The sequence below is a fragment of the Opisthocomus hoazin genome, chromosome 1 (assembly GCF_030867145.1).
Source record: "Opisthocomus hoazin isolate bOpiHoa1 chromosome 1, bOpiHoa1.hap1, whole genome shotgun sequence".
NCBI classification, from domain to species: domain Eukaryota; kingdom Metazoa; phylum Chordata; class Aves; order Opisthocomiformes; family Opisthocomidae; genus Opisthocomus; species Opisthocomus hoazin.
In genome coordinates, this window is record NC_134414.1 from 136,984,671 (window position 1) to 137,010,288 (window position 25,618).

Consider the following 25,618-nt stretch of genomic DNA (forward strand, 5'->3'; position numbering starts at 1 on the left):
AGAAAACTGACTTAGCGTGCTACTGATGCTGGAGGGTGACACCTTAATCAGGGCAAGACTAGTGTAATTTTCATTAAGGACAATCATCAGATAGTGCCGTGTATTTATACTGAATATAAAGCTCAAGTTAAAGGGAAAACACCTATCTGTGAAAACTCCCATTCAGTTTTAAATCATCTGTGGGTGTGTTGGTTGGTTGGTTACTTGCTTGCTTGGTTTTGGTGCTAGTCTTGCTTCCTCTCACCTAACAACAAGTAGTGGGAAACTATTCAAAAAAAGGGTGCTGCAGAGCAGTCATTCAAAATGGACCAAAGGATTACCATCAACTCTTAAAATGTATCCTAGGCTACTGTATACCTTTATTGTCCATTTTAACTAAATTGTTTAAATTATGCACTTTTTTTATTATTTTATCGGTTATGATAATATTCAGAACTACAGTTTGGGAATAAATGGTAAACAGGGTTACTTAGTTTTTTTGTCTGCCTTGCTGTCTGCCTTGCTGTCCTATAATGAGGGTACGATGTTTTGTACACGGCTTTTCATCTGCACATACCAGTACACGGAGATCACTGTCATAGGAGATACTGTATTCTTTTGTAAAACAGTATCTCCAGCTTACAAATAGGGAGGATGGGGCCGAACTCTTTTCAGTGGTGCCCAGCAGCAGGACAAGGGGCAATGGGCACAAACTGAGGCACAGGAAGTTCCGTCTGAACATGAGGAAGAACTTCTTCCCTCTGAGGGTGATGGAGCACTGGAACAGGCTGCCCAGGGAGGTGGTGGAGTCTCCTTCTCTGGAGATATTCAAGACCCGCCTGGACAAGGTCCTGTGCAGCCTGCTGTAGGTGACCCTGCTTCGGCAGGGGGGTTGGACTTGATGACCCACAGAGGTCCCTTCCAATCCCTACCATTCTGTGATTCTGTGAAATGAGGGCAGAGGGAAGAAAAGATACTTTTTTTTTTTTCCGCTGAGGTTATCCAGTACACCAGTTGGCAAAGTCAGGAGTAGAACTCAAGTCTCTCAAGTTGAGTGGTCTCCATTAAACTGCTTATTTAACAATTGGAAAACTAATTACTTAATACTTTAAAGTTTTAACAGTCAGATTTGCTAATCTATGGCCTTTAATTGCCTGAGGCCAGTTTTAGAATAGTTTACTGCAAGTCTCTTCACCTGCGAAAGGGGAAATAAAGATTCTGACATTTGCTTGCAGTATAGGTGGACAGTTGGCATTTTTGTTCTGGATTTTACAATATGCTAATGTGATCATCTATAACAAGTAGATAGGGCTTTATGTTGTAAAATATTGTTTCTAATTATAATCTTGATGTTTTGAATACATATGGAGGTGTTTTACCGGTTTCATACAGCATGGTTATTAATAATATATTTCATATTCCTCTCTTCTTTTGTTTTACTTTTTATCTGTGGTATTTTTCTGGAACAGCAGTTTTTTGTTATAGTCTTTGACTCAAACGGGAAAGGCCACAATCTATATTAGGGAGATGGCAATTTAGCACGAGAGATAAAGACTCAAAGAGAACAGATAGAAAGCTGCAGTCATGATGTATCTGGACAACAAGATACTGCTGCAAAGCAGTGTGTCGATGTTGATTCAAAGTGATTTAGCTGGGTTGCCAGAAGCAGTGTAACTGCTGTTTCACTCAGAGGACTGGGCTAGGGAATGTAGTTCATAGCTGGACTTGGGTAACTCTGCATGGCACTGCATTGTACTTCTGTTGATGAGACAGAGAGCAATAGTTACTTGTGAGTTTTTATGTAAGTGTGAAATGACTCAGTCTGAAAAGCATTTTCTCAGATTTAAAAAAGAAAGCCTGCTACAGAACTGTGTTACTGACCTTAGTCATAATTTATTAATTTTATAGTCCTAATTTATTGATTTTGTAATGTCTTGATAAGTACAAAAATCAGATACATTCATGTGTTATACCAACCAATAATGTGTAAAAAGAAATTTAAGGTGCATCCTACTGAATTTGTGTGTTAATTCATGTACTTTATTTCACAGGCAAAAAACCCAGGCAAGAAGAGATCACTCACAGCTGCATGTGTTTCAGCCTGATGATGGTGGTACTTTAATTAGAACAGTGGAAAGTCAGCATGAATTCTTTTGTTTTACAGAAAGCAAGAAGAATTGAGGTTAATTAAAGGTTAATTAGAGTTTAATTGGTAGTTGTTGTTTTTTTTCCTCTTTACTTCTGCTGAGAACAGGAATGTTAGAATCCTTGACTTTGATGGCAACAGATTGGGCAGGCCTGGTGTTGATTGCTACTGCCAACATGAAAGTGGTGCTGCAGTTCTGCAGCTCCAGTTCTTAATCAATGAGGTAAGGACATATTTACTCAGATTCTTCTGCATAAATTTAGTAGACTAAGTCAATTCATGTATTGTAATTGAGTGATATAACTTTTCACGTCGACAAATTGTGCCAACAAGTAAGTGGCATACATCCAGAGGACATTCACCATACAACGTTTTAGAAGACTATTTATGGGACTGCACACAGGGGAGTGTATTACCTTCATATATATCAGTATAAAGTACTGAACAAAAGGCAGTCAGTATAAGAATGTGTGCAGGTAGATGTAAAGTCCATTAAATTACTAAATATGCTGCACAGTCCTATTTCAAATAAAAATTAATAAATGAGCTGAATCTTTCTATGGAAAGATACTGATGGTTATTGGCTGAAAGCTCGATAGCTGGGGATATGCTACTACTTGAAGGAAGGGAAAGCAACTGCAGGGGGTCATCAATCAAACCAGCATTCTTAGTCTTTGTAAATGGTTTGTCAAAATCAAGTTTAGATGACATGAAGAAATAATGATAGATTATAGCTTGCTCTGTGCAGAAGATCTCTGGAGATGGTAATAGGCAAGAAGACTTTCTGGAGCATATGAATCTGGTTTTTTTTCTACAACCTCATAACTTGGCCAATTTATAAACTAGTTGTAGTTCAGTTTTCATTCATTTTCTCCCATAGTATAAGGAAACACTTTTGACAGTTTGAAATCGTCTTTCTATACATGGGTATCTTACGGTTTCTCAAGGAAAGAGTTTTAGTTTTGTGGTTTTTCAAACCTGGGGAATATTTTTTTTTCTATACCTGTTTGGAGAAAGTAACTGAACCACAGAAACTGAGCAGGGAGGACTGAAACTTTGGAAACAATCAGTGTAGTGGAATACTTGAGAGGAAGGCAGGGATGAAAACAGGGAGGCCAAGGTTTGAATCGGTGTTCTTTCTTTTCATAGGGTGGCCAACACCCCCAACACATAGGATTGACTACTTTTTATGGTAGAATGTATTTTTTTCTAGAAGAAAGCAACCATTTTTCATGAACCATATAATTTTCTACGGGTAGATCATTAACAGTAAGGATCACTTAAGAATAAGACAGAATCTACAGATAAGTTATATGTTGTGCTGTATTTTGTGTCTGCTCTAGGGTGCTTTGGTCAGTGCAAGTGCAGATGATGCACTTCATTTGTGGAATCTCCGGCAGAAACGACCAGCTATCCTACATTCTCTGAAATTTAACAGAGAAAGGTAAGACTATATGACGCAAAAAAATCTCGTTGGAAAAAGAAAATCTTACTTTCTGGATTTCTAATATCTGTTTATTAATTTGCCTTTCTAAAAGGGGATATAGTTTTGCCTTGAAATCTTTTCTGCCACTGTTTGAAACTTGTTTCCACAGAACAAAAACTTCACTTTCTCTTTCTGCAGCCTTCTTAGAACTAGAATATTTTGCCTTCTTTTTGTCAAAATGTTTTTAATTTTACCTTCTATTTGCAAGAACCAATGTGAACAGTAGTGTGTTTGTTTTTCTTAAGACCAGACACAAGCACTGGGATCCTTTAGGCTGATCTATTGTTCACTACTAGCCAGAGTAACTCAACTGGCTGTATTAGGGAAATAATTCTTTCCTCTACCTCAAAAGGGTTTGACTTTTGTAAAATACTGGAAGTTTAGCAGAAATAAATTGTGAATTTGGGAAACTATGGTAAAAGTCAAAGAAATCAGAGACTGTTTTACTAAATTTTACTTTATCAATACCAAATTGTAGAAATCCCTACTGAAGATGGATTAAATGAGTGGTTGTAATTTTCAAACTCAAACACAAGCTGAGCACTTTAACCTGTATTTAGTCACCCAAGTAAAACCTGCTATGATATTATGGCACTTGAATGCTACACTTCTATTAAAAATTTCCATGTTTTTGTTAAGGAATTAGGTCAGTAGTCAGAAGAACAATTTCAGTGCATAAATGCAGCAGTTGGTTAGTTATTCTGTACTTCATTTTTGGGATGGATTCTTTCGAAATTTGAAAACGTAAGTATAATACATAGTATGGTTTTGAGTGGAAGTTGAAGTGATATTGTAATTCTCTTAGTACATACATTCAGTGTTTCTTGAGGTGCAGCAACTTCTTTTAGATATTTATATATTTGCTTGTGCAGTGGTGAAAGGTATCAGTACTTTATCAGAGCTATGAAGTAAACAGGCTCATCAAAGCTTTAGCTGCTGCAAATCTGAAAATTATTACGGAAACAGACTTTGTTGATTGTTATTCAGATGTATATTATGTTTGCACTTAAATGTCACCAAGTTGCAAATTTTGTTGTGGGAAGTACTAAGTAATAATTTAGAAAATATACATCCTAATTCCAAAGGTTTATAACCTATATCAAAAGTATATCAAGTAATTTGGAACTGCATGAGGGAAGATGAAAAAGAAAAATTATATATACATTTGCTAGCTGCTTCTGGACAGTAAGTCATCATTTTACATATGTTGAAATATTTGAATCTTGATATTCTCATCAGGTAGGTACATTATCCACAATTTGTCAGTGATAAATCTAAATATTGTAAAGTACATCTTGTATTCCAGTACATCTTGATCTAGCTCTCCCAGCCAGCAACCTTCCACACAACCTAAAGAATCAATACATAAAATAATGCAATGTCTGTTCACCTGTCTGCCTGTCATTTCTCTACAGAGAGACTAGTGTGGTTAGAATTTTACAAGATTTTCTTGATAAAATAAACTCATACACATTTGGGCTTTGCTAAGAGCAAGACATTTGTCATCACATTTACCTAAATTTTCTTTTGCTTCTGACAGCCTAAAACATTGGCTAAAATATTTGGAAGCAAGTTATTTGGAATACTAGAAACCTTTGCATAAAAACAAATCTTGTGTAATGACATTTTTGAACTGAAGTTTAAAAAGGATCTGAGGATGTAGTTGTTTGTAACAAACTGATAGGTAGGTCTACTGCCTTTTATCAAAGTCTAGTAAGTTGTGAGTAAAAAAAAATACTATTAGTTCTTTCATGCATGTTTTAAGTAACTGGTACAATCACTGCCATTTAAATAATTTTTATTAGCACTTCGAAGACTATGAGTACATATGCTGATACACTGTGTCCTGGTTTTGGCTGGGGTAGAGTTAATTTTCTTCCCAGTAGCTGCTGTGTTTTGGATTTAGTAGGAGAAGAATGTTGATAATACACTTATGTATTTAGTTGTTGCTAAGAAATCAAGGTCCTTTTTTCAGTTTCCCATGCTTGGCTACTGGGCAGGTGTACAGAAGGTGGGAGGGAGCATAGCCAGGCAGCTAACCCAAGTGGGCCAACGGAAATATTCCATACCATAGATGTCATGCTCAGTATATAAATGAGGGTTGGCCAGGGGGCAGGAATCCGTGAGTTTCACAATCGCGGCTTAGGGACAGGCTGCACAATTGGTCATTGGGTGGTGAGAAAAATGGTATTGGGTATCGCTTGTTTTGGATATTCTATTATTATTATTATTATTATTCCTTCCTTTGTTGTCTTATTAAACTGTCTTTATCTCAACCCTTGAGCTTTACTTTTTGTTGGTTCTCCTCCCCATCCCATCGTGGAGGAGGAGTGAATGACCAGCTGTCTGGTGCATAGTTGCTGGCTGCTGGGTTAAACCACAACACACTGCTATATAGTATTGTCAAAGAAGTAAGTCCAGTTTTAAATTAAAAAAGAGTTTTCAATAAGTATGAAGAAATAACCTTGTAGCTAGTTCTTTCCTACTCAGGGTTCTCTAGCACTGCCCTAAGTTTTGGGGGGTTTGTATTCAAGCACTTGGGTCTGGAATGAAATCTCTTCATTTTTATTATATTCTCTTTGAACATACGCATCAATTAATTTCAAATAATCTAACTTTCAATTTTCTAAGCTTGATTACACATTTAGTATGTAAAATTCAACATAAGCCTCTAGGCAAGTAGCAAAAAACTACAGATAAAACTGTCATTAACCCTCTCATTAATTTGGAACATTTCTCTGTCTATATGCCTAACAGAGTTAAGTCTAAAAGAGAGCTTCCATTTTTTTCTGAATATATTTTTTGTGTTAGAGCACAGAAGTCATGAGTTATGTGACGGTCAGAGAAACAGCAAATAAATGTTGCCTTAGCTAAAAGAAATTTATGGCAAATTAGATATGAGGTGAATTTGGGAGGCCAATAAAGCAATAAGATGAAAACTGATTTTCTTCAAGAAATTCAAAGGTCTGTCTTCCAAAAATTAATGTCTTCTTCACTGTTGGAATAGTTAGAAAAAAATTTTATTTTCATCCTCTCCTCTCTTCTTTCAAGGGGAGGTTAAGGGGAGGCAGGATTCATACTGAAGAGAGAAAGCAGCTTGCTTTTTTCTTGTTTTAGTTTTGTGACCAAATGAATGAACGCGTTTTGATGTCTCTTAAATGGGGCGAAATGCTTGTTGACACAAAATAGGTTTTAAAATGCTGGTACTTGTTGTCAGAAAACAGTAAGGTATCGAAAAAGGCCGTGTAGGGAAGTGTTTAGACAGTCAAAGACTAGTTCTTACAAGAACACCATTTATAATTTAATTTCATTTTAGATTTAGACAGCTTTTTACAGAGCCAAACACATAATTATTCAGATGCAGTTTACCTATGAAAACAGAGCATGTTGCTGCCTCAGATTTTCTTATTTGCATGTGTCTCTTGAGGATTTATAAAAATTGTAATTTTATTCATACAGTTTATTTGTCTCCTTGATATGCTGTTTGTCTTAGATATTTTTGCTGAACAATTGGCAGATTTACTTCATGAAGTGATGCAACATAATGCACTTAAAATTCTGATAATTTGTCTGCTTTTGATGAGGAAAATCCATTGTATTAGTCCAGATTCCATACTAGTGTAACTTTAATTAACTCACGTTCACATGGAATCAGCTTATTCTGAGTTCTTACACTATTTGATGCGTGAGCCATACAGCTGTTAGATTCTGTTAGATGGATGAATGCTGCTTAACTCTTTGGCTGTTGCTCAGTGCACCAGTCTTCATATTGTTGAACTGTTTAATAATTTGCAATTTGCTTCTGTTTCTTGACGTTGAAGATTGCAGGATAATGGACTAAAATCTGCTCTTAGCCGTGTTTATGTATAAGTTTCTGCAACTACTTGAGTCAAGTTTCCCCAAGTGTATACATATATTCCCTCCCACAAAAGTCAAAAATTTATTTGTTCTTTTCTTCAGGTGTTGGTAACAACATAGATGTAAAAAGCAAAGAACTCTTAAATACAAACATAAATCTTGTTTGTAAACAGATTTGCAGCTCTCAGGTTATCTATCACTTAGCATGTAGCATTCAGTATTAAGACACTGAATTTTTTATGAATAATACTTCACTAAGAAAATGCACTTTTCTAGTCATTAAGTCATAGTTTGCAACCTCTCCAGGTTTTTTTTTTCTTCTTCTGACCTCTTGTCAAACGAATTTGCCTTTTGTGAGGGAGTTTATATGGTATATTCTTGGTGATAAGCTGTCTCCTCGAATGTTGTGGCACTGCTCAAATAATTCTGGGATATGCTGATGCAACATTAACAATATTAACTTGTCTCTGATAATTCACTGCTCCTTTACCAAGTGTCTTGTCGGAGCAAGTGCAGAAGGAACACTGAAGAATGAGACATAATGGTAAACTGATATTTTTGTTCTACAGTGTAATGCCCAGCACTTAGCAAATTATATGGTTTTGCCTTGTATCAAAATAAAATGTTATCATCTTAAATTTTTATTTTCATAATTGGAATGTGGTACAATGCATTAAGGACCTTGAAGAAAGTATAAATATAAGCAATGTGTTTCAGTGCTCAGTCCCATACCAAGAACTCTAATGATAACACGGTTACTCAAAAGCATGCTTGACAATAGTAAATGGTTGATAATACATGATTTGCTGTGCCATTTACAAATAGGAAGCACAGGTAAAACTTTTTAACCTCTGGAAACACTCCATAAGAGTATCTTCAGTACTTTTCAAGGATAACGTTATGGTGATGTTCCTTATGTTAGTCGCTCCTTTTCCTGCTTTGATGTCATAGGAGATGCCAGATTAATCTTCAGCAGACATTTTAGGCCAAATAAATAACTCCGCTATTGGAACTAGGCACTGTCTCTGTCTGCTGCAAAGAACATTAGGATTAAGCTGAGCCACTGAGAACTATTATAGGCCTTAATGTTTTCAAATATAATCAGAGCAGACTTCAGCAAGTATAACTTTAAATATACAACAATTTACATAGTTTTCCTATTGAAGATTAGTGCAACTGGGCTAGGAAAAACCAGCAAGGATTACAGCATGAGATCCAGGTCCTTTAGGCCTGTGTGCACTAGTTTCACGTACGAACACGATTCATCTCCTGTTATGCTAAACCTGAGCTAGTTCAGTTGTGTTGACTGACATGGGGCATAGCCCTCCTCTTTTAACCAGTGCTGACTGGCATGTTACAAGTGAGCAACAGCGCTACAACAGTGTTTATCCACTGACTTATACTCGGCATACATGAATACATGTTCTGTCTCTTGTTCAAATCCATCTGCATGCACTGTGCATCGATGCCATAACAGTACCGTGAGTGCCCTTCCACAGGAGATTCTCTAGGTGACAAAGTCTCTATAACTGGCCTTGGGGCTCTGATCTGTAACACTTTCTTCAGTGTTAAGTGTAAGTGTTAAGTGTAAGCTGGCACAGGGGAAGAGGAGCCTTTTAAGTGGGTGACCTTTAGAGCAATGATCTCAGCTGTAACTTACTGTTAATTAGAAACTTGACTCTTACATCTGAGATTTTGCAGTATTTGAACAAGGGGATTGAGAGTATGACTGCAACACTTGGAAGCAAAGAGAAAAACAGATATTTTTGGATCTGGTGACTTTTCTGTGTTGGTCTATACTCTTTCCTGAGAGCAGCTGTATCTTTGTCTGTCTGCCTTTCTGTATCCTTGCAGGATTTTGTGTCCTGTGTTTTTAGTTTACCTCATCAAAATGACAGCAAGAGGATATTGAATTAATACTGGTGACTGGCTGTGCAGTCTCAACAGTGCCTGTGTCTGTTTACTTGTGTGTTAGGACTTGGGAGTTACTATGCTTAGATTATGTCTTGTTGGCTGTTCAAGGAACTGAATTCCTGTGATAGCTTGCCTGCTCATAAACAAACCTCCTAGTTAATGTTGTATAACTGCAAACTCTGTTTATATACTTTAAAATTAGTCAGAGGCCTGTCATCAAGCATGAAAGTAGCTTTTAGGCTCAGTGCGTTTCCACAGCCATGTTATACCACAAAACAGATTCTGATTACATGGTGTAGCGCAGCGTTTAGCTATTCCAAAGAACCACAAAATTCAAATATAAGGCAATATTTCACTGTACAATCCTGCCTACCTTTTTACACTGAGAGACAGTTTGCGGTAAAGATTTAAACTTTCTTAGGTTGACGATGGAAAAAACTGAGGAAAGCAAAAGAAGGCATGCTTTTGAATGGCATTTGCTTCCACATCTTGAAGTTTTTACAAAGCTTCCTTGTGCAGATCTTTTTTTTTGTCTTGTGAAGTGTGTATTGCCAAGTGTGAAGACAGCACAAGACCTCAAACATATAAGATTAATATTTAATATGTGTGGCATGGTCTTGCAACAGCATTGTCACTTTTGAAAGAATGATGCTCAAGGATTTCAGTAACCAATTAATGTTGTTTGCATGCAGTTACTGAGGTTGGAAAGATTCCTGAAGCTCATAAAGAACACTTCTGTTCTATAGGGCTGTGCCTTAGTACTGCAGGGCAGGAGAGCGAAGTTTGTCAAATGTCACTTCAGAAAGGCAAAAGACAGGATATAAAGTTTCTGCAGTGAGACTGACCCAAATCATGTTCGTGTAGTAACCACACACCTCTGCCTTCTCTGTTAAAAAAAAAAACAAAAAAACCCCACAAAACAAACAAACAAAAACCACAACACCAAAAACAACAAACAAACAAAAAATCCACAACAAAAATTCCCACAAAAACCCACCATTACATTCTTTTTTCAGGTCTTGCATCATGTTATGGAAAATTTCTTAGTATGCTTTACCCGTGGGACCATTAAGAGCCATAAAGTCATCCTGGAAAGGTGGTATGCAACCTAGTTGAAATGATGGACGTCTTGGTCATAAAAAGAAGGCTAGCACAATCATTCTGGGTTTTTTTTTCTTCAACATGCATTAGCTAAACAATCAACAAAGGGCAAAAATACAACACATAGATTAGCTTGTTGATACCAAGAATCAGTAGTTTTGATTTGATAGATTTATGAGATTATGGAATTTCACTAAAATAAAATGAAAATTTACATAATCCCTAAGGTTTTCCTGTTCGTAGATCTTAAATATGTGGGCCTCCTAGTGGTGTGGAGCTGAAGGGACCTTCTCAGTCTACTTCCCTGCAGTTGCAGACCAGACAACTCTTATAGCTCCTTTTACATCATGAACAAGGTGACTATGTTTGACATCGAGAGGTGCTGGTCCCTTATGATCGCTGTAAGAAAGGCACCAGACTCTGCAAGGTATCATTCAAAATGCTATTTATTAGAGCTATCTCTATAATGAATGTGAGAATAGTTCTCCTGGTTTTGGTTTAAATGAAACCAATTATCTTTTAGTGAACTCTCAGTTCTAAGTAACTGCATTTTTCCTGAAGTTGGCTGCATATTTTTCAGGCAGTGTCTGCTCCACAGCTGAGTATGGATAATCTTACATCCCTGTAGGTGCTGGGAACCCTGAGTTGTGCCTCCTCAAGCAGGCCTTCATTCAGCAGGCTGTGCAGACCCCATCCATAGATAGAGTTACCCCATTTTGGTCATTCAAGTCATTATAGGATTGTCTTCTAAGAAAACAACTATATTAATTATTTCTGCTATCAAACAGAAAGTATGCTTGTGCTAAAACTTCCTGCGGCGTGCTTGGATGAAGGCAAGGCCACGCAGGTGCTGCAGTCACCAAGTGGGAGCTGCCCACAGGCTCCTCGGTTACAAGCAGCTGGCTGCGTTGATCCTGCGGCCAAGGGCTATGTGCAGCACAACGCAGCCTGAAAGCCAAGCTGTATGTGCAGCCCAGGCTTGCGTCTGCTCAGGTCAACTGCTGTGTGGATCACTAACTCCTCCACATGCAACGGCCTTCCAGTCAGCATCATGGCACTGCTATTCAAAGTTAAGTCCGCTACTCTTCCTATTAGCGAAAATTGCTCCATGCTATTTTTATCCTTCTGATGGCAAGAAACCTTCCAGCTTCAAGACTACGTTTATTTTTAGGGCCCTTTTAGTCCCATTTATTATGATGTTCTGGTATCCACATTGCCATACATTTGATATATTTTGTCTCCTTTGCAGTTAAACAGCTCATTCATATCCATTTCCAACCTGCTTTTTTCTTTTTTTTCTTTGCTACAAAAATCAAGATTCTGTGGTTTACTTTATCAATATATGTCTTCATTCCCTATTCTTTTCTTTGGCCCTTCTTTTCATAAGAGTTCACGCCAAGCTGATAATTAGATAAGGAAACATATTCTAGATAGGGTCTCAGCTGTGCTGTGGACATTGACATTACCATTTTCTTTTGTAATCTCTGCAGATATGTGTTTACTGATGCATACTGTAATAACATCTTACTTTTATGTGGCTTCTTTTTATCAGTGCTCGTGGTCTTGCTGTGATTGACTAACACATCCATTACACTTCTTCGCTGATTTATATCTAGCTAGCAGGGAATGTGCTGCTTTTCAGTGCAATTCTTAAACAATGAAAGCAAAGCAGGACAAACAAAATTGAAATTACCTTTTTCCATCACTTCTGTATCATGACTTCCAACCCTAAAGTGGAAGTTCTTATCCTTTGAAGTTTGAGGCCTTGCCCTTTGCATTTTAGATTTCATTCTATTTCTCGTACTGTACTTGTGCAGATTGTCACTAAAAGGTTTCACTAGTATTAGTACCAAGATCACTTATGAAATTACAAGATCAGCTGTAAAGCTAATCCTTGAGAATCCCTCAAATATACAGCAAAACATTTATTTTTTCAACAAAATCAAGTGGAAAATAGGCATTAAAAATAGAACTTTATGCCGATGGGTTTTATACAGTTATAAATTTGACATACGCTAGGTCTCCTCCAATTGGAATATTTTGGAACAGCCGACCTTTTGTAAACTTGCCTTCCCTATTTTACCATAACCTTTCAAAATTTGTCCTTTTGCATCTCAAAACCTTAGTTAGTGTGCATTTTTAAGGATATTTGAGCAAGTAGTGATAGCATCACGGTCACAACAGCATATAGGACAACATGGCTAAACTTTATTTCTATTGGTTTAAATTTTTTTATGCATACCAAGAAGGTGAGATCTGTAATGCAATCTCAGTTGGTGCCACTGCAAAGTGCTGCAAGAACTTATGCTGGCTAGTTTAAAACTGATTTGATTTCTCTATGCTTAAATTACACCTGGATAGATGTTACTGTAAAATAACATCAGCTTTTGTTGATTCATTAACTGTTTACTAGAGAAATCTGTTGCTTGCCCTTTGCAGGAGTATCTGCTCCCTACCATTGTTAGCAATACTTGTTTTCTAATCTTTACGTGATGCAATAAACTCTCTTCTACTTACAGAAGTCCTGGTCATATTTTTCATTAATATCTCTGTCTATATCCAGATCCAACCTTGAATTTAAGAATGTCTGCTCTAGTGGCTTTCACAGTCTTTCCCCAAAGTAATTATTAGTCCACCAGGTTCCTGCCAACATTATTATTTTCAATTTCATTTCAATTAAATATTTCCTTAGGTGTATTATGCCACAGTGTCTGCTTTTCTACCTGTCTGCTAAACAACTTCTCGGAAGGCAAATAGAGCTGTTTAAGATATTTAAGGTCTATTTTTGCACAGCTCTGTGCATGAAGTTCTATTTTCATAATGAGACTTTAAAACATACAGTAATAATATTAGCACAGTATATAGGGATTTGGGTTTTGATAACTACTCAGAAAAGTCTCAAAACAGCAAACGCAGTTGCAATGTTACATTATTTACATATGTATCTTCATTTCAAAAGCACGTATCCAGGACTTAAGAAAACACACGGGCAAAGCATGATGAATAGTTTGGCAAATGTTTTTCTATTTCGTGGTTATCAATCAGTTGCGAATGAATTCTGTTTTTCTCACATTGGTGCATGAAAAGCAGGTTAACAGAAAATGGCTGACATGCTGTATATGAATTACAAAAGATGGCTTACAACCAACCAACTTCTACTTTCCCCCTATTGCTAAAACTGTACCAGATTGACTCTACTTCCTCCAATCCAACCCTGAGCTGTTTATTTGACTTATTACTTTATTCAAAGCCTTTTACATAGAATATTTTGATAGATACATATAAGAGTCTTGGGATTTGATCTGAGACTGTGGAAAGCATATCAAGTGAAGGTTTCTAAACAAGAATTTTCTCAATTCTGAAACACAAAAGTCAGTGTTTCTAGCTGGTAGTAGGCCAAATGTTGTGGCTATAAATACAGTATAGTTAAAATGTTTGCAAAGTAAAATTTGCTTATACCAGTTAGTGAAATAACTTTATAAATTTTCTGTATGTATGTGCATGTGTGTGAATGCCCATATATGTGTGAGTGCATGCGCATACAGACACACATGTTTATGAAATCATCATGACCCATAGAACTGCTGGAGAAAAATGCATAGCTGGCACAATTACCTGAGGACTTCACAACAGTACAGGAACTAGAGGACCCTCTGGTTGACAAACCCTCTTTTGCAATTTACCTCTTCCTCTGCATATTTCTGGTTGTACTTCCTTCTATTATTTCTATGAGAAAACAGTTATCTCTTCAAAATTCCACTCTGCAAAACATTTTTTTGAAGTTTTGGTTTTACTTCAGTAGGAAAGAAAAACATGTTCTGGGTTCCTTAATTTTTTGTGGCACTTAGCTACCTCTGGTTGTCTGCCTGAGTAACTTGTGTGTTGCCTTTTTTCCTCAGAAAAAAATCCTGTAGCTCTTAGCAGTAGACTTAATGTTGCTATATGCTGCAAAACTTTAGATCATACACTGAGCAGTGTGCTGCTTGTTTCTAATGCTTTGTACAAAATAAATCATGTTTGTGAGTAGATTTCCACTTTTTCGAGAAAGCACAGGGTAACGTTATGTTGTTTTCACATAGCAGCTGTGTTGCTAAATTGCTCTAAACCCAGGTTTGGATAGAAAAATTTAAAATATGTACACACAGCCATACATTGAACAACTGTGTTTTGTGGCCTTAGTCACAAGAAATCAGAAGTCCAATACTGTAATACAAAAAATGCGTAATCTACTTTATATCATGCGTACTTACATTAGACAGGAGCTAAAGAAGACATCTTTAAAATGTAAGGTTCAGACAGCGTAGACAGTCTACGTCACCAGTGGGAATTTTCAGCTTTCTACAGTTGTAGTATAGTTACAGGAATTCTGTAGGTTTAGTTTTTGAAGTTTTCAAATTAGGGTTATGAGACATCTGTCATAGTCCTGTTCAGATCTATCCTTTGTCTGTCCTTTGACCTTTGTTACATTATATTTCCAGTCATATATTAAAGCAGCGAAGAACATGCATTGGTAGGTTCTTTGAATCCACACCACCCCTTTGCTGCACAGGCACATGGCAGCTTCAAGCAGAATCCAATGCAATGATTTAGGATACTTTTCCTTCTGTCACAGTAAACTCTGGGCATTATTCCAATAAATCAGAAATAGAGCTAGTAATGTCAGTGTTGAGATTATCTCATTAAACAGTACATGAGCAGGAAGAGAAGAGAGACTACAGATTGCAGAAAAACAAGGATCGTTAATCACAGAGTCCCTGTCTGCTGAAGCATAACAAATGAGAACAGCTGGTCTCCAATAAGTCTACATGATTTTAATTGATGGAAGCTGTTAAGAAACAGTGTGTATCCATAGAAAAAGTATACACGTGTAAAAATACGAATTTTTTTTCACTTTGAAGTCAATTTCAGTATTTCAATGTTATCCTGTTAGTACAGAGTCATTCAAAATAGCTTGGTTGATATTGATGTAAAACAGGTTTTAAACTCATTGTAGTAAGAAAGTATGACATAAACATAGATTTGAGTATGTTGCAGCAAGCAGAGGACGAAGTACTAGTGTATCTTCAGTTTACTTTTCTAACAGCTATGTAAAGTCAAGCTATTTAACAAAAGACAAGTTTCAACTGTTCCTCTTTGAGCTAAGTCCCAATTTACTTTTTTGAAACTATGAGATTGGGAAGGAAAATCTGTGTTTTCAATTTATAGCTTCAGTGCTGGTTGAAAGGGTGAGAGAAACTCTACCCTTGGGTGTGGGGAGTTTTTGATGCAGCTGCTACAAAATCAATGAAAGAAATAAATCAAAAACCTTCTGTTTTGAGCACATCATCTCCCTTTTCCATCCTTTGTTTTTTTGGCTTTCTTTTATTGCTAAGAAACTTAGTGGCTATTATTGTGATCTCTATTACCCATCACTGTCTCTATCCTTGGTATTACAACTCCATTTTTACTTAACCTTCAACAAAATCAATGGGGAACAAGTGAAGTATTATAAATAAGAAATAGTGATTTCACAGGCCAGTAGACAAGTGAAAAATCTTGTACATTGTCTTTCCCCTAAAGATGAAAGCAAGAGTCTGTTTGCCAACCCTATTTCATTAATTTGCTCACTCCGCTGATTTTTCTGGAACTTATATTCTAATTTTTGTTGTCTAATGACCTTGAGTTGGCATTAGAATCAAATTGAAAGCCAGTGAAAAATATGATGGTTTCTCCCAGCATCTTGTTCTTTTGAGGAAGCAAGTTTCCATGTAATTTCCTTCTCTTTTTCTTGGGCCCAAGCCTACACATCACACCTGTCCAGTCCACTACTGCTGATACTAAAGATCTAGCCAGGAAGAGTCATTGTTAGCCATCCTGTTCCCACATGTAAGACATCCCGATGAACTTACAAAGGGAGCTGACAAAAGAGGGTTTCTTTTTGCTGTGCATTTGTCCAGGAGGCAGGAAGTTAATTTTCTGTCAACCTGAAGTTTTAACAAATTATTAGTAGCACGGGCTTCAAAAGTTGCTATCCGCTTGCACACTGGCATTTCAAGAATGATTTTGAAGTTACTCTGGAGCTCCAGTAATGCCAGTTAACATGATGCAGTGCTGCTGCAGATAGCCACGGTGTTTCCAGGGGTGTGAGTTTAAATGCATGTATCTTGTGTTTTAGGAAATTATAGTGCAGCTGTCGTTTCGTATGTGTTATGGCATGTTGAACAGACCAGGATGATCTTCTATGGAGTTGTAAGAAGGTTAGTTATAAGAAGTACAACTGGTGAAAACCAAAGGACCTGTTGCATGCTGTATGCTTTGACTGTGCTTGTAAAGTGCTTGCAATAACCTCATCAGGCTTTATATAAATACATAAATTCAGTCTTTGTTCAAGGGAGATCTCTAGGTTTATGAATGTGATAAAATGTAAGGCATCTAATACATTTTCAAACATACATTTTCTGATTTGTTCTGGGTTCTTTTAATTTTGAGTTAACATAAGCATTTGTGTCTTAAAAGAAGTATTTATGGAACGCTGTAAACTGTTAATTTCAGTTGTGATTGCAAATTCATTTGAAATAGTAGGCTCACAATTCAAGAATGGGCCTAACTTTAGGCTTGTAGCGTTATTTCACCTATCCAGAAGTTTTGCATAGGAACTTCTAGCATTTGAAGAAACAGAGGAACAGCCTGTTTTTATTCTCGATTGTTTTAATAGGAAAGAAAGAAAATGAAGCACCAAATATACTGTTAATAGTGCTTTGCTTTGCACTTTATATTTTAGTTTTTAACACTTTGAAGGATTAATAATCAGTCCCAATTTCTAAAAATCAGGATGCTTCAGAATGGGCCAGTATATCCAAGGAAAAAAGAAACGCAGCTAGGGACAAGAACAAAATATCTTGAGAAAGAAACGGAGTTTCAACAGCATTCCTTAAAATTTTACAGGTTTTTTTCTGCTTCTTGTATTCCCCTTTCTTATGCTTGTAGTATCATAATTCAGGTAAAGGACTTCATGAAAAGTGCATGTGTCTGAAACCCTTTGAAAGCAGCAGGGGACCACCAGGCAGTTGACTCATCTAGATAATTTGCAGAAGAATAGTTGTATAAGCTTTTTTGCTTTGTAAAAACAGATAGCTATATAAGGTATCTATATACTTTTTTAGTATTGGCTGTTAATTATATACAGCGCATTTACAAATAGCTAGAAGAACACTTTGCTTAGGATATATTTATATGGAAGTTATAGTTTAGCAATGAAACCCTGATTTGTTCTACCTCAGCGTTCGTAGGGAATCTTCCATCATTGAAATTCTTTAAATTAAGGCAGATATCTGTTAATAAATTGTTCTAGTTTGAGCGGAAAATAATTTGAAGAAATCCTATTGCCTGTGTTAAGCAGAAGAGAGGAGACCCAAATGTTTATTTCTTATATTACAATCCACACATTAAATTATCTCTTGTGCAAATAATGACCATAGTGAATACTTGTAGCTAAAGCGATGTGAAGACAAGACAAATACAAACTATTTTGTGAACTGATTGAGTAAGCTGAATAATCTGAGATACTGAACTTGAATGGGACATTGGCAATCAGATGTATAGCAGTAGAAAGTAACTGTTACTGCTGCTTTGACTCCATATTTTGTTCTTGTTCCTTCGTAAGGAACGTGTATTAAATTGCCTCATGGGAAGCAATTCATTTTACTGTCTCTTTCTTTAAAACATTGATCTCTACAGACTACTTTAAAAAGACTAAGCCTAAGTAGTGTCTTCAAGTGGTCCTACTGTTTGCAAGTATTAATAGTTCAGTCAGGAAATAAGCACAGTAGCAGGTGAGCTAAATGATGAGTTGTTTCCCAGTGTTTACTTGTACATAGTTTGTACCTTTCATCAATAACCTAGAATTTATTGCTAGAGATGATTCACTGAGTAGTTACAAATGGAATAGTCACATTCAGCTACTGACTAATTTGATGGAAAAATAGAACTAAGTTCTAATTATTACACTCTTCATTAGTTATTCTTCACCTACCCAACCCTGTCATAAACTTTAATAGCAGGGTATGCACTATTAGTCTTAAAAGAACAAGGAATATTTGAGTAGTCTGTATAACACTCAAGCAAAAAAAATCCAGAGATGGAAATGCTCATGCAGTATTCTGAGAATATAATTTACCTTAATATTCCTCTTGTGTCAGATATCCCTAAATAACAAAGGGGTTTAATACTCAAGTGCCTTTGTTATGCTGTCACCAGGATCCAATGCAATTTATGTACAATGTGTTGTCAGCTCAACTTCACTTTCTTCTAAACAAGTAATTAAAACATAAAACAAAAAGGACCAATTGATTTTAATTCAAAATAAGTGTCAACCAATGATGCTAGCAGAAAATATGTGAAACAGAAGATTTTTCTTCATTTAAATTAAAACTAAATCACACTTAAAAAAAAACAGTGGACCACAAGAATCGGTCACAAAGACATGCGTGTTTCATTCCCTATCTGCTAGGATCTGCGTGTGTGGAGCTGCTATAAATCTTTAAAATTATCTTGTGTGGTATGTGGAGAATCTAGTTTGAATGGAAGAAAGTTTTTTGTTGTGATATAGTATCACCAAGGCCCTGAAAGGAAAAACTGTCCAGATGTGTTGAACTGCTATGTATTTCCTTTGACTCTTGGTCATGCCATTTAGTAATTTCTTACACTCTTATGTCAGCCCTAGAGACTGTGCATACACTTCAAGTAAATTAAACTAAAAGTTGAAGTCAAACATTGGAAATCCTAATAATGGAGTTCATTTTGGATTTCTGCCTTCCTAGGACTTCCCAGTATGTAATCACTCAAGCAGCCCATGTTGCAGGGGAAACTGTTGTCATTATTGTGCACAGACCCAGCTCACACCTGCCCGGGGAACTGCACAATCATCTGCTGCAAACACATTACGTGATATGGATGGCAGACTACATGGATTGCTGCTGTTGTACATGTATTCTACATGTCTTACAGGGCTGATGAGCTCCAAATTTGTACATAGTCCAGGGAGAAGAGTAAATACCTCCAGAGGCCAAATAGCTCATAATTGACACCCTTTGCTTGATCTGCTGCAGACAGCTCCTGTTCTTCGTTGTCTATATCTTTGGCCTGTGCTTCTGTTTAGGCACTTCAGGTCAGCTGCAAATTACTTTGCTCGAATACGGGTCTAAATGTTCTTGAGTGCATTTCAAGATTTAAAGCAATTATCTCGGCTAGAACATTCCTTTGTGAACTGCCAGAAAAGCAACCCTACACTTTCTGAGAATACTGGCTAGCCAGAAGCTCCTCAGAAAGGCCAGTCTACTTTCAGTCATTGCAGAAGGGGCACTGCATGGGTCTGGTCTTTATATATCAGTGAGGACTTTTCATGTTACTTTTGTTCAATAATACCAAAAGACTAAGGGAGTGGTGAGGGAAAAAAAAGAGTTAGGTGGAAATAATTTGTGCTGGTTGATGGAGGGAGAACGGGACTGTATAAAAAGTCATGAGATATCCCCAGCAGCTGTAGTTTTCGTTGCTGGGGAGGAGAAATCCTGCAGAAGTCGAGAAGGAAGGAAAGGGCTTATCTAGTGGTTTTCCTCTGTTGCGAGTGTTCATTGAGGGCTACATCAGCCACAGATTCCTCTCGAAAAAGAACTGCTTTGAAAGAGGACCTGACAGAACATCAGCTGGTCATTGACTAGTACCAGGGTGGATAGCCAGTCTATCAAGTGGCAGTGCCAAGAGAACAGCTTGTGGTGATGACCAGCTGAGGTAACTAACATAAATAAGTGGCAAGTACTGAAAGCACCAGAGGATGCTGGAGAAGATTCCTTGAGTCGGGAGTGGAGCCATAATCACTCTAATGAAAAGGTAAATTTCTGATACGCATCATCTTCTCAAGAAGTTGATGAACTTTTTCAGCAGCTGAACTCATCCATGCTAGGACAATTCACTGTAAGATGGGTGTAGGATAGTGGCTGTAACTTACTAGTCACTGAGAGCTGAGAGAAGGTGGCTGGGCCAGGACGACGGCTGGCATGCCTTGCAGCTACTGGGCTTGCTTCCTGTCAGCTACTCATGTTCCAAACTTAATGCTCCTTCACACTTCGTCGTCCTCTTCTCCTGTATATTTGTGAGATTTTCATCTTTTCTGAGAGCCCAGACAGTGTGGTTTATTTTGGTAGTATTCTGAGAGGGAGTTCAAGCTGATGTTTGTTTTTTGTAGGAACTTAAAGAAACTGAACCCTTCTGCCAGTCTATGCTTGTCCATTTTTAAGATTATCTGTATAATGGGAAAAGGTGTAGTATAAATTTAGTTGCAGTTTTGATGTCAAGGAATGAGCAATTAAATAATTAAATTGGAAAAATTGTTCATCATTTTGACAAAAATGCATTTTTTTCTCCCCTTCTTCCACAGCTCTCCCCACTCTTCATCAGGAAGTGCTCCAGGAAAATTTTTGGTACTAAAAATAGAGAAACAAAAATAACAAAGCAGAGGAAGAAGGAAGCATTCTCAAAATTATCTTTTATTAGAGCAATATGATGAGTGTAATAAAGATGATTTTAAGCCATCTGAGAGTTTTCAGTAGTATTTCAGAGAATGTAGCAGTCTAAATTATATTAACATTGTAGCATTCTAATGCAATGAGTTTTCTTGATCAGAGTTGTTAGACTGTAGAGTGCTGTGTTTTTCTGAAAAATATACCTTTTCAAGATTTGCTAGTCAGAATATATTCCTTTCTAAAATTAGGTTCATTTTTTTTGACAATGCCTCATTAAGTTATTCCATTATCTCTCTTATATTGCTTACATGATTTTAGAAATGTTTTCAGGATTTTGCTAAAGAGTTTTTGCTTAATAAATTCTGATTTAGGTGTTTTATTTGGCACCTGTCGTTTGTTTTTTTTTAATTACATTTTGTATCCTGTTTTGTGCTTTGAATACATTGAAAAACTGATATAATGTTCCAGACCATTTGAGCAGCATAGGATCACCTTTTTTGGTATCAGTCCATGTTTTTTACTGTTCCTTATAATGATCAATGGGATTCATATTGAGGTTTGCTGCTAAGAATGTATAATATCCTAATTTCTGGCTGACTTTCTGGAAGTGATCAACATTGAGCAAATTCTCAGGTCTCCATTTAGTTGGGTTCCATATTATCTCAATCAGCTTGACAATCTGATTAAATTTTGGCAGAAGCACTTCATACTTGCATAAATCACTACAACCCCTACCTTCTTAAGAAGAAAAATAGCCTTTCTTTCTTTCTGGCTAATTGACTGAATTTTATAAAGGCATCAAAGGACATCTTAATTTGCTTGTGGGCTACATGACTAATAGAGGGATACCTTTCATCCACAATGAAAACTACAGTATGACACTTCATTGTTTTCTCTTGAAGGAATCATTATGTAATTTCAGTACTTACTGAAATGGAAGATGTTCATTAAAAATCTGAGTCTTGCTTCAAAGCTTTCAAGCCTCAAAGTCAAGTTAATATTTTCTGTAAAAGTGAAAAGTCAATAACTCATAAAGCACTTTGCATTTAATTTACATAATGTAAAAGCAAACTGCTTCAGAGCAGTGCATACTTTTCTGAGAATGTGAAAATCATATGGCTTTCTTTAGTGAAGCCTGACAATGTACCATATTAAAATGCCTAGTAATCCCTATGTGCTAATAGATTAGTTGCATATCTGGGCTGCCTTTAAAGGAATAGCATTTTCTTATAAGCTTACATATTGTAAAAGGTGGTATTTGATAATGTATAATAGCAGTTTGGGTAAACAATGAAGGCACGTAGGGTAGTATTCATTGTGGAAGAAAGAACATGCAGAATCCTTTCTTATCTGGCTGTCCCATAAATCTGTCAAAACAAGATGAAATTATTTAAGAGGAAATAACTGACCTTAAGAAAACAGTAAAATTTGTGGTCATTTTCTTCATTCTTTAGCAACACCTATTTCTCTTGTGGTCCTTCATACTATATATCCAGACTTTGTAGCTACTTGGGCCTGGGATTTCAGATATGCCAGCAGGAAAATAAGTCTAGTAACTGATGGCCAGTGCTTAGTACTGTAGTCTGATCTTTCTCTTACTGTAGGGCCTTGCTCATGAAATGTTATGTTCTTGAAATTTTAAACCCAAGGTGGGCAAATGAAGGACGAGCAGCAGCTGGGAAATTAGACACCCATTTAGTCTGGTGGTTGTTGTGGCAGTACATGCTAGAGATCATAACCTAAAAGCAAATTTCAAAAAGGAAAATAAGCATACCAAAACAGCCTCATATTGTGTCTGAGGTGATTTTGAGATTTTATTCATAATCAGGGTACTGGATTCAGTCTTGCACTTTGGAGACCAAGTTTGTCAAAGTACGCTGTACTGGCTTGTGAATGGATTTATCAGAGTACTGAAAATTAATATGGTCCTGGGTGGACTTGAACCTGCTTAGTCTGATGACACAACTGCAAGAATTTGGAGTAGCAGCATTCAAGTCAACTAGGGTTCACTTTTTAAGTCGTGAGTTATTTGTCAATCACTAGACATACATTTTCAACACTTTCAAAGTCACAAGTATTTTCTCTTCCTTTAATTTAACAGTTTACTACAAACAAGTGTTGAATGAACATTCATGTGAAGTGTTTAAGAGGATTTATCAACCAGGGACTAGAGAGGTTTTTCATGGGCTGGGACCTGACAGCATGTGTATGCTTTGGAGTGCAAGAAAGTAAAAGTAGAGCTAGTACAGAAATGCAAGAAAAGATTGGGGCTAAGTATGAATCTAACCAGAAGTGTAGCAAACGGTGTGTATGAAGAGAAAGCAAAAAAAAAAGGGGGAATTTAGTTTAAGGAGGAGGATTAGGAAATATGTGAAAACCAGCTTCGCATTTATAAAACTACAAAGTGAAAAGGGTAAATTGTTCTTTGGATCTGTTATGAACAGAACAATAAAGCTAACAGCTTTAATTCCAGCAAGGAAGAAGTAGGTGGCATACATCTTCTGCAATTTTTCCTATCAGATATTTGTCGATCTGACTGCACCCACAATATAAGTACTAAGTTGCTGCTGGAAGGCATTTTCGTTTGTGCATACTAAACTGTAATTCTGATTCTCAAAGCAATTCTCTTGAAAAACCTGGATCTCTTTCCACTAAAGGCAGTAGAATTATTGCCAAAATTAGACAACCGGGGCTAAAATTTAACCTTGTACAGATGGATAGCACAACGCCTAGATCATAATTGAGTCTCACTTCAATCAACAAAGCAATATTTCTGTGAAGGGCAAGCCTTATTCTGAGTTCATGATTCAGTCATAATTTTCCACAAAATTAGAATGTGAAGACTGCATATTTCAGCTGTGTTCAATCCAGTGTGATAAATACAGCCCCAAAAAATCTTGCTCACTTGAACGCATTCGACATTAAATGTTCTGACACATGATTAGATACTTGGAAAACTGCAGAACTGTCCAAAGACTTTGTAGAAACTGAAATCTTTTTGTTTGTTGAGAATATCTTACAGGGAACAATTACAGAAAGTATGTCAAATTTGTATACATATTTAACAATTCCTTTAATTCAAAGTGTGGCAAATGTTCTACTCAGAGAAATTCACATGACTGAGAGGGCTAAATTGTGGGAAAACAGCCAGCACCCTTCTCACTCCTTCATAATTAATTCAGAAAGATTGCTTTAGCAAGAATAAAAAATTGAAATATGTATGTTCTTAAATACTGTTTACACATTTGTGGGGGAGGAAGATGTAAGGATAAAAATTATTGCATAGCTGTTAAATCAAGTCTGTATATAAAAGCTAGAAATAGTTTTCTTGAGGAGTTGAATGATATATGTAATAACATATGGCATACCGAGCAAAATACCTGCTTTTGTCAAAATTTCTGAGGCCATACCACAAGATCAGATTCAGCTTCAGTCTCTGTAAGTAGCGTGCATTCCGTTATATTTTTGCAGCAGATGGCTTCTTGTTTCTTACAGCTTTAGTTTTGCTTGAGTATATGTAATATCTATGTAATAACTATAATATCAAAGAAACCTGAATCTACTCATTCATCATCTGTGATAACTTTTATATATTATCATAAGTGACTGTCATGACATCTTTCCAAGCTAATACAGCACCATCATCATCCTGTCAGAATGATATGAGTTTAGGATTCAGTGTGTCTATGATACAATACATAACTGCACTTGGTAATGCTCTTATCTGCCAGATAGCCAATAAGGTGAATGTTTTTGTGTGTGAATGATGGTGTTACATTTCTGTTGTACAAAACATTAATTCTGCTGATGTTTATTAACTTCTGTTTGTTGAACTGGAAAAATTGCTTATTCTAAGAAAGCCTGACTTGAGAGTCATGGATACTGTCATAGTGCAATTTACATGCTCATGGAGATAACACGACTTAGTTCAGTGCTCAACTGATACAGCTCTTTTTTTCCTGCCCTTAATATAGGCAGGCAGGATGGCCCTGTTTTGTTTCATGTTCTGTTTATGATTTTTCTGGAGATGACCCCAAAAACCTGCACATTCTTCAGAATGCTGCGTCTGCTGGGGAGGCTTTTCTCAAGTTATAAAATGGAAAGGACAATTATTTAATCTGAAAAAGTGTTAAAAAAATATTTTTGATACGATATTCAGTTGCTTTTTTTGTTTTTCCTTTCCAGGATTACTTACTGCCATCTACCTTTCCAGAGTAAATGGCTTTACGTTGGAACAGAGAGGGGAAATACACACATTGTAAATATTGAGTCCTTCATTCTTTCTGGATATGTTATCATGTGGAACAAGGCAATAGAACTGTAAGTGCAGCTTTTTTTGCATTTGTGTCTGTGGTAATTTTTGTAGCTGTCTTTTAAGATTAATTTTTAAGAATCATTTGTTTTTACGAATATTAACAAATCTTTTGAAAACCTTTTATTTTAATGAATTCATGTGCAGTATTAAATGTTTTGTTACAGGATATTAGGAATTCCGATTTATGATAGAGACCATGTAATTGTATTTTATATAAAAGAAAAAGGTTTTTAGCAATCTCTTTAACGATGAAGTTCCATGAATATAGATAATCATTAATGTCACTGATTCAGATTTTGCTATATTTATCACCATCTCCAAAC

General features: G+C 36.5%; 1 protein-coding gene across 8 annotated transcripts in view; it reads left to right on the forward strand.

Annotated features, from left to right (window-relative positions):
• The window catches only part of STXBP5L (syntaxin binding protein 5L), a 216,253-nt gene that overhangs the window by 76,534 nt on the left and 114,101 nt on the right, over nucleotides 1-25,618 (forward strand). For all 8 annotated transcript variants that reach the window (XM_075437392.1, XM_075437397.1, XM_009941563.2 and 5 more), the window contains exons 3-5: nucleotides 2,267-2,348; nucleotides 3,469-3,569; nucleotides 25,166-25,300. In XM_075437392.1, the coding sequence (XP_075293507.1) occupies nucleotides 2,267-2,348; nucleotides 3,469-3,569; nucleotides 25,166-25,300 (318 nt within the window). The remainder of the gene's footprint in view (nucleotides 1-2,266; nucleotides 2,349-3,468; nucleotides 3,570-25,165; nucleotides 25,301-25,618) is intronic.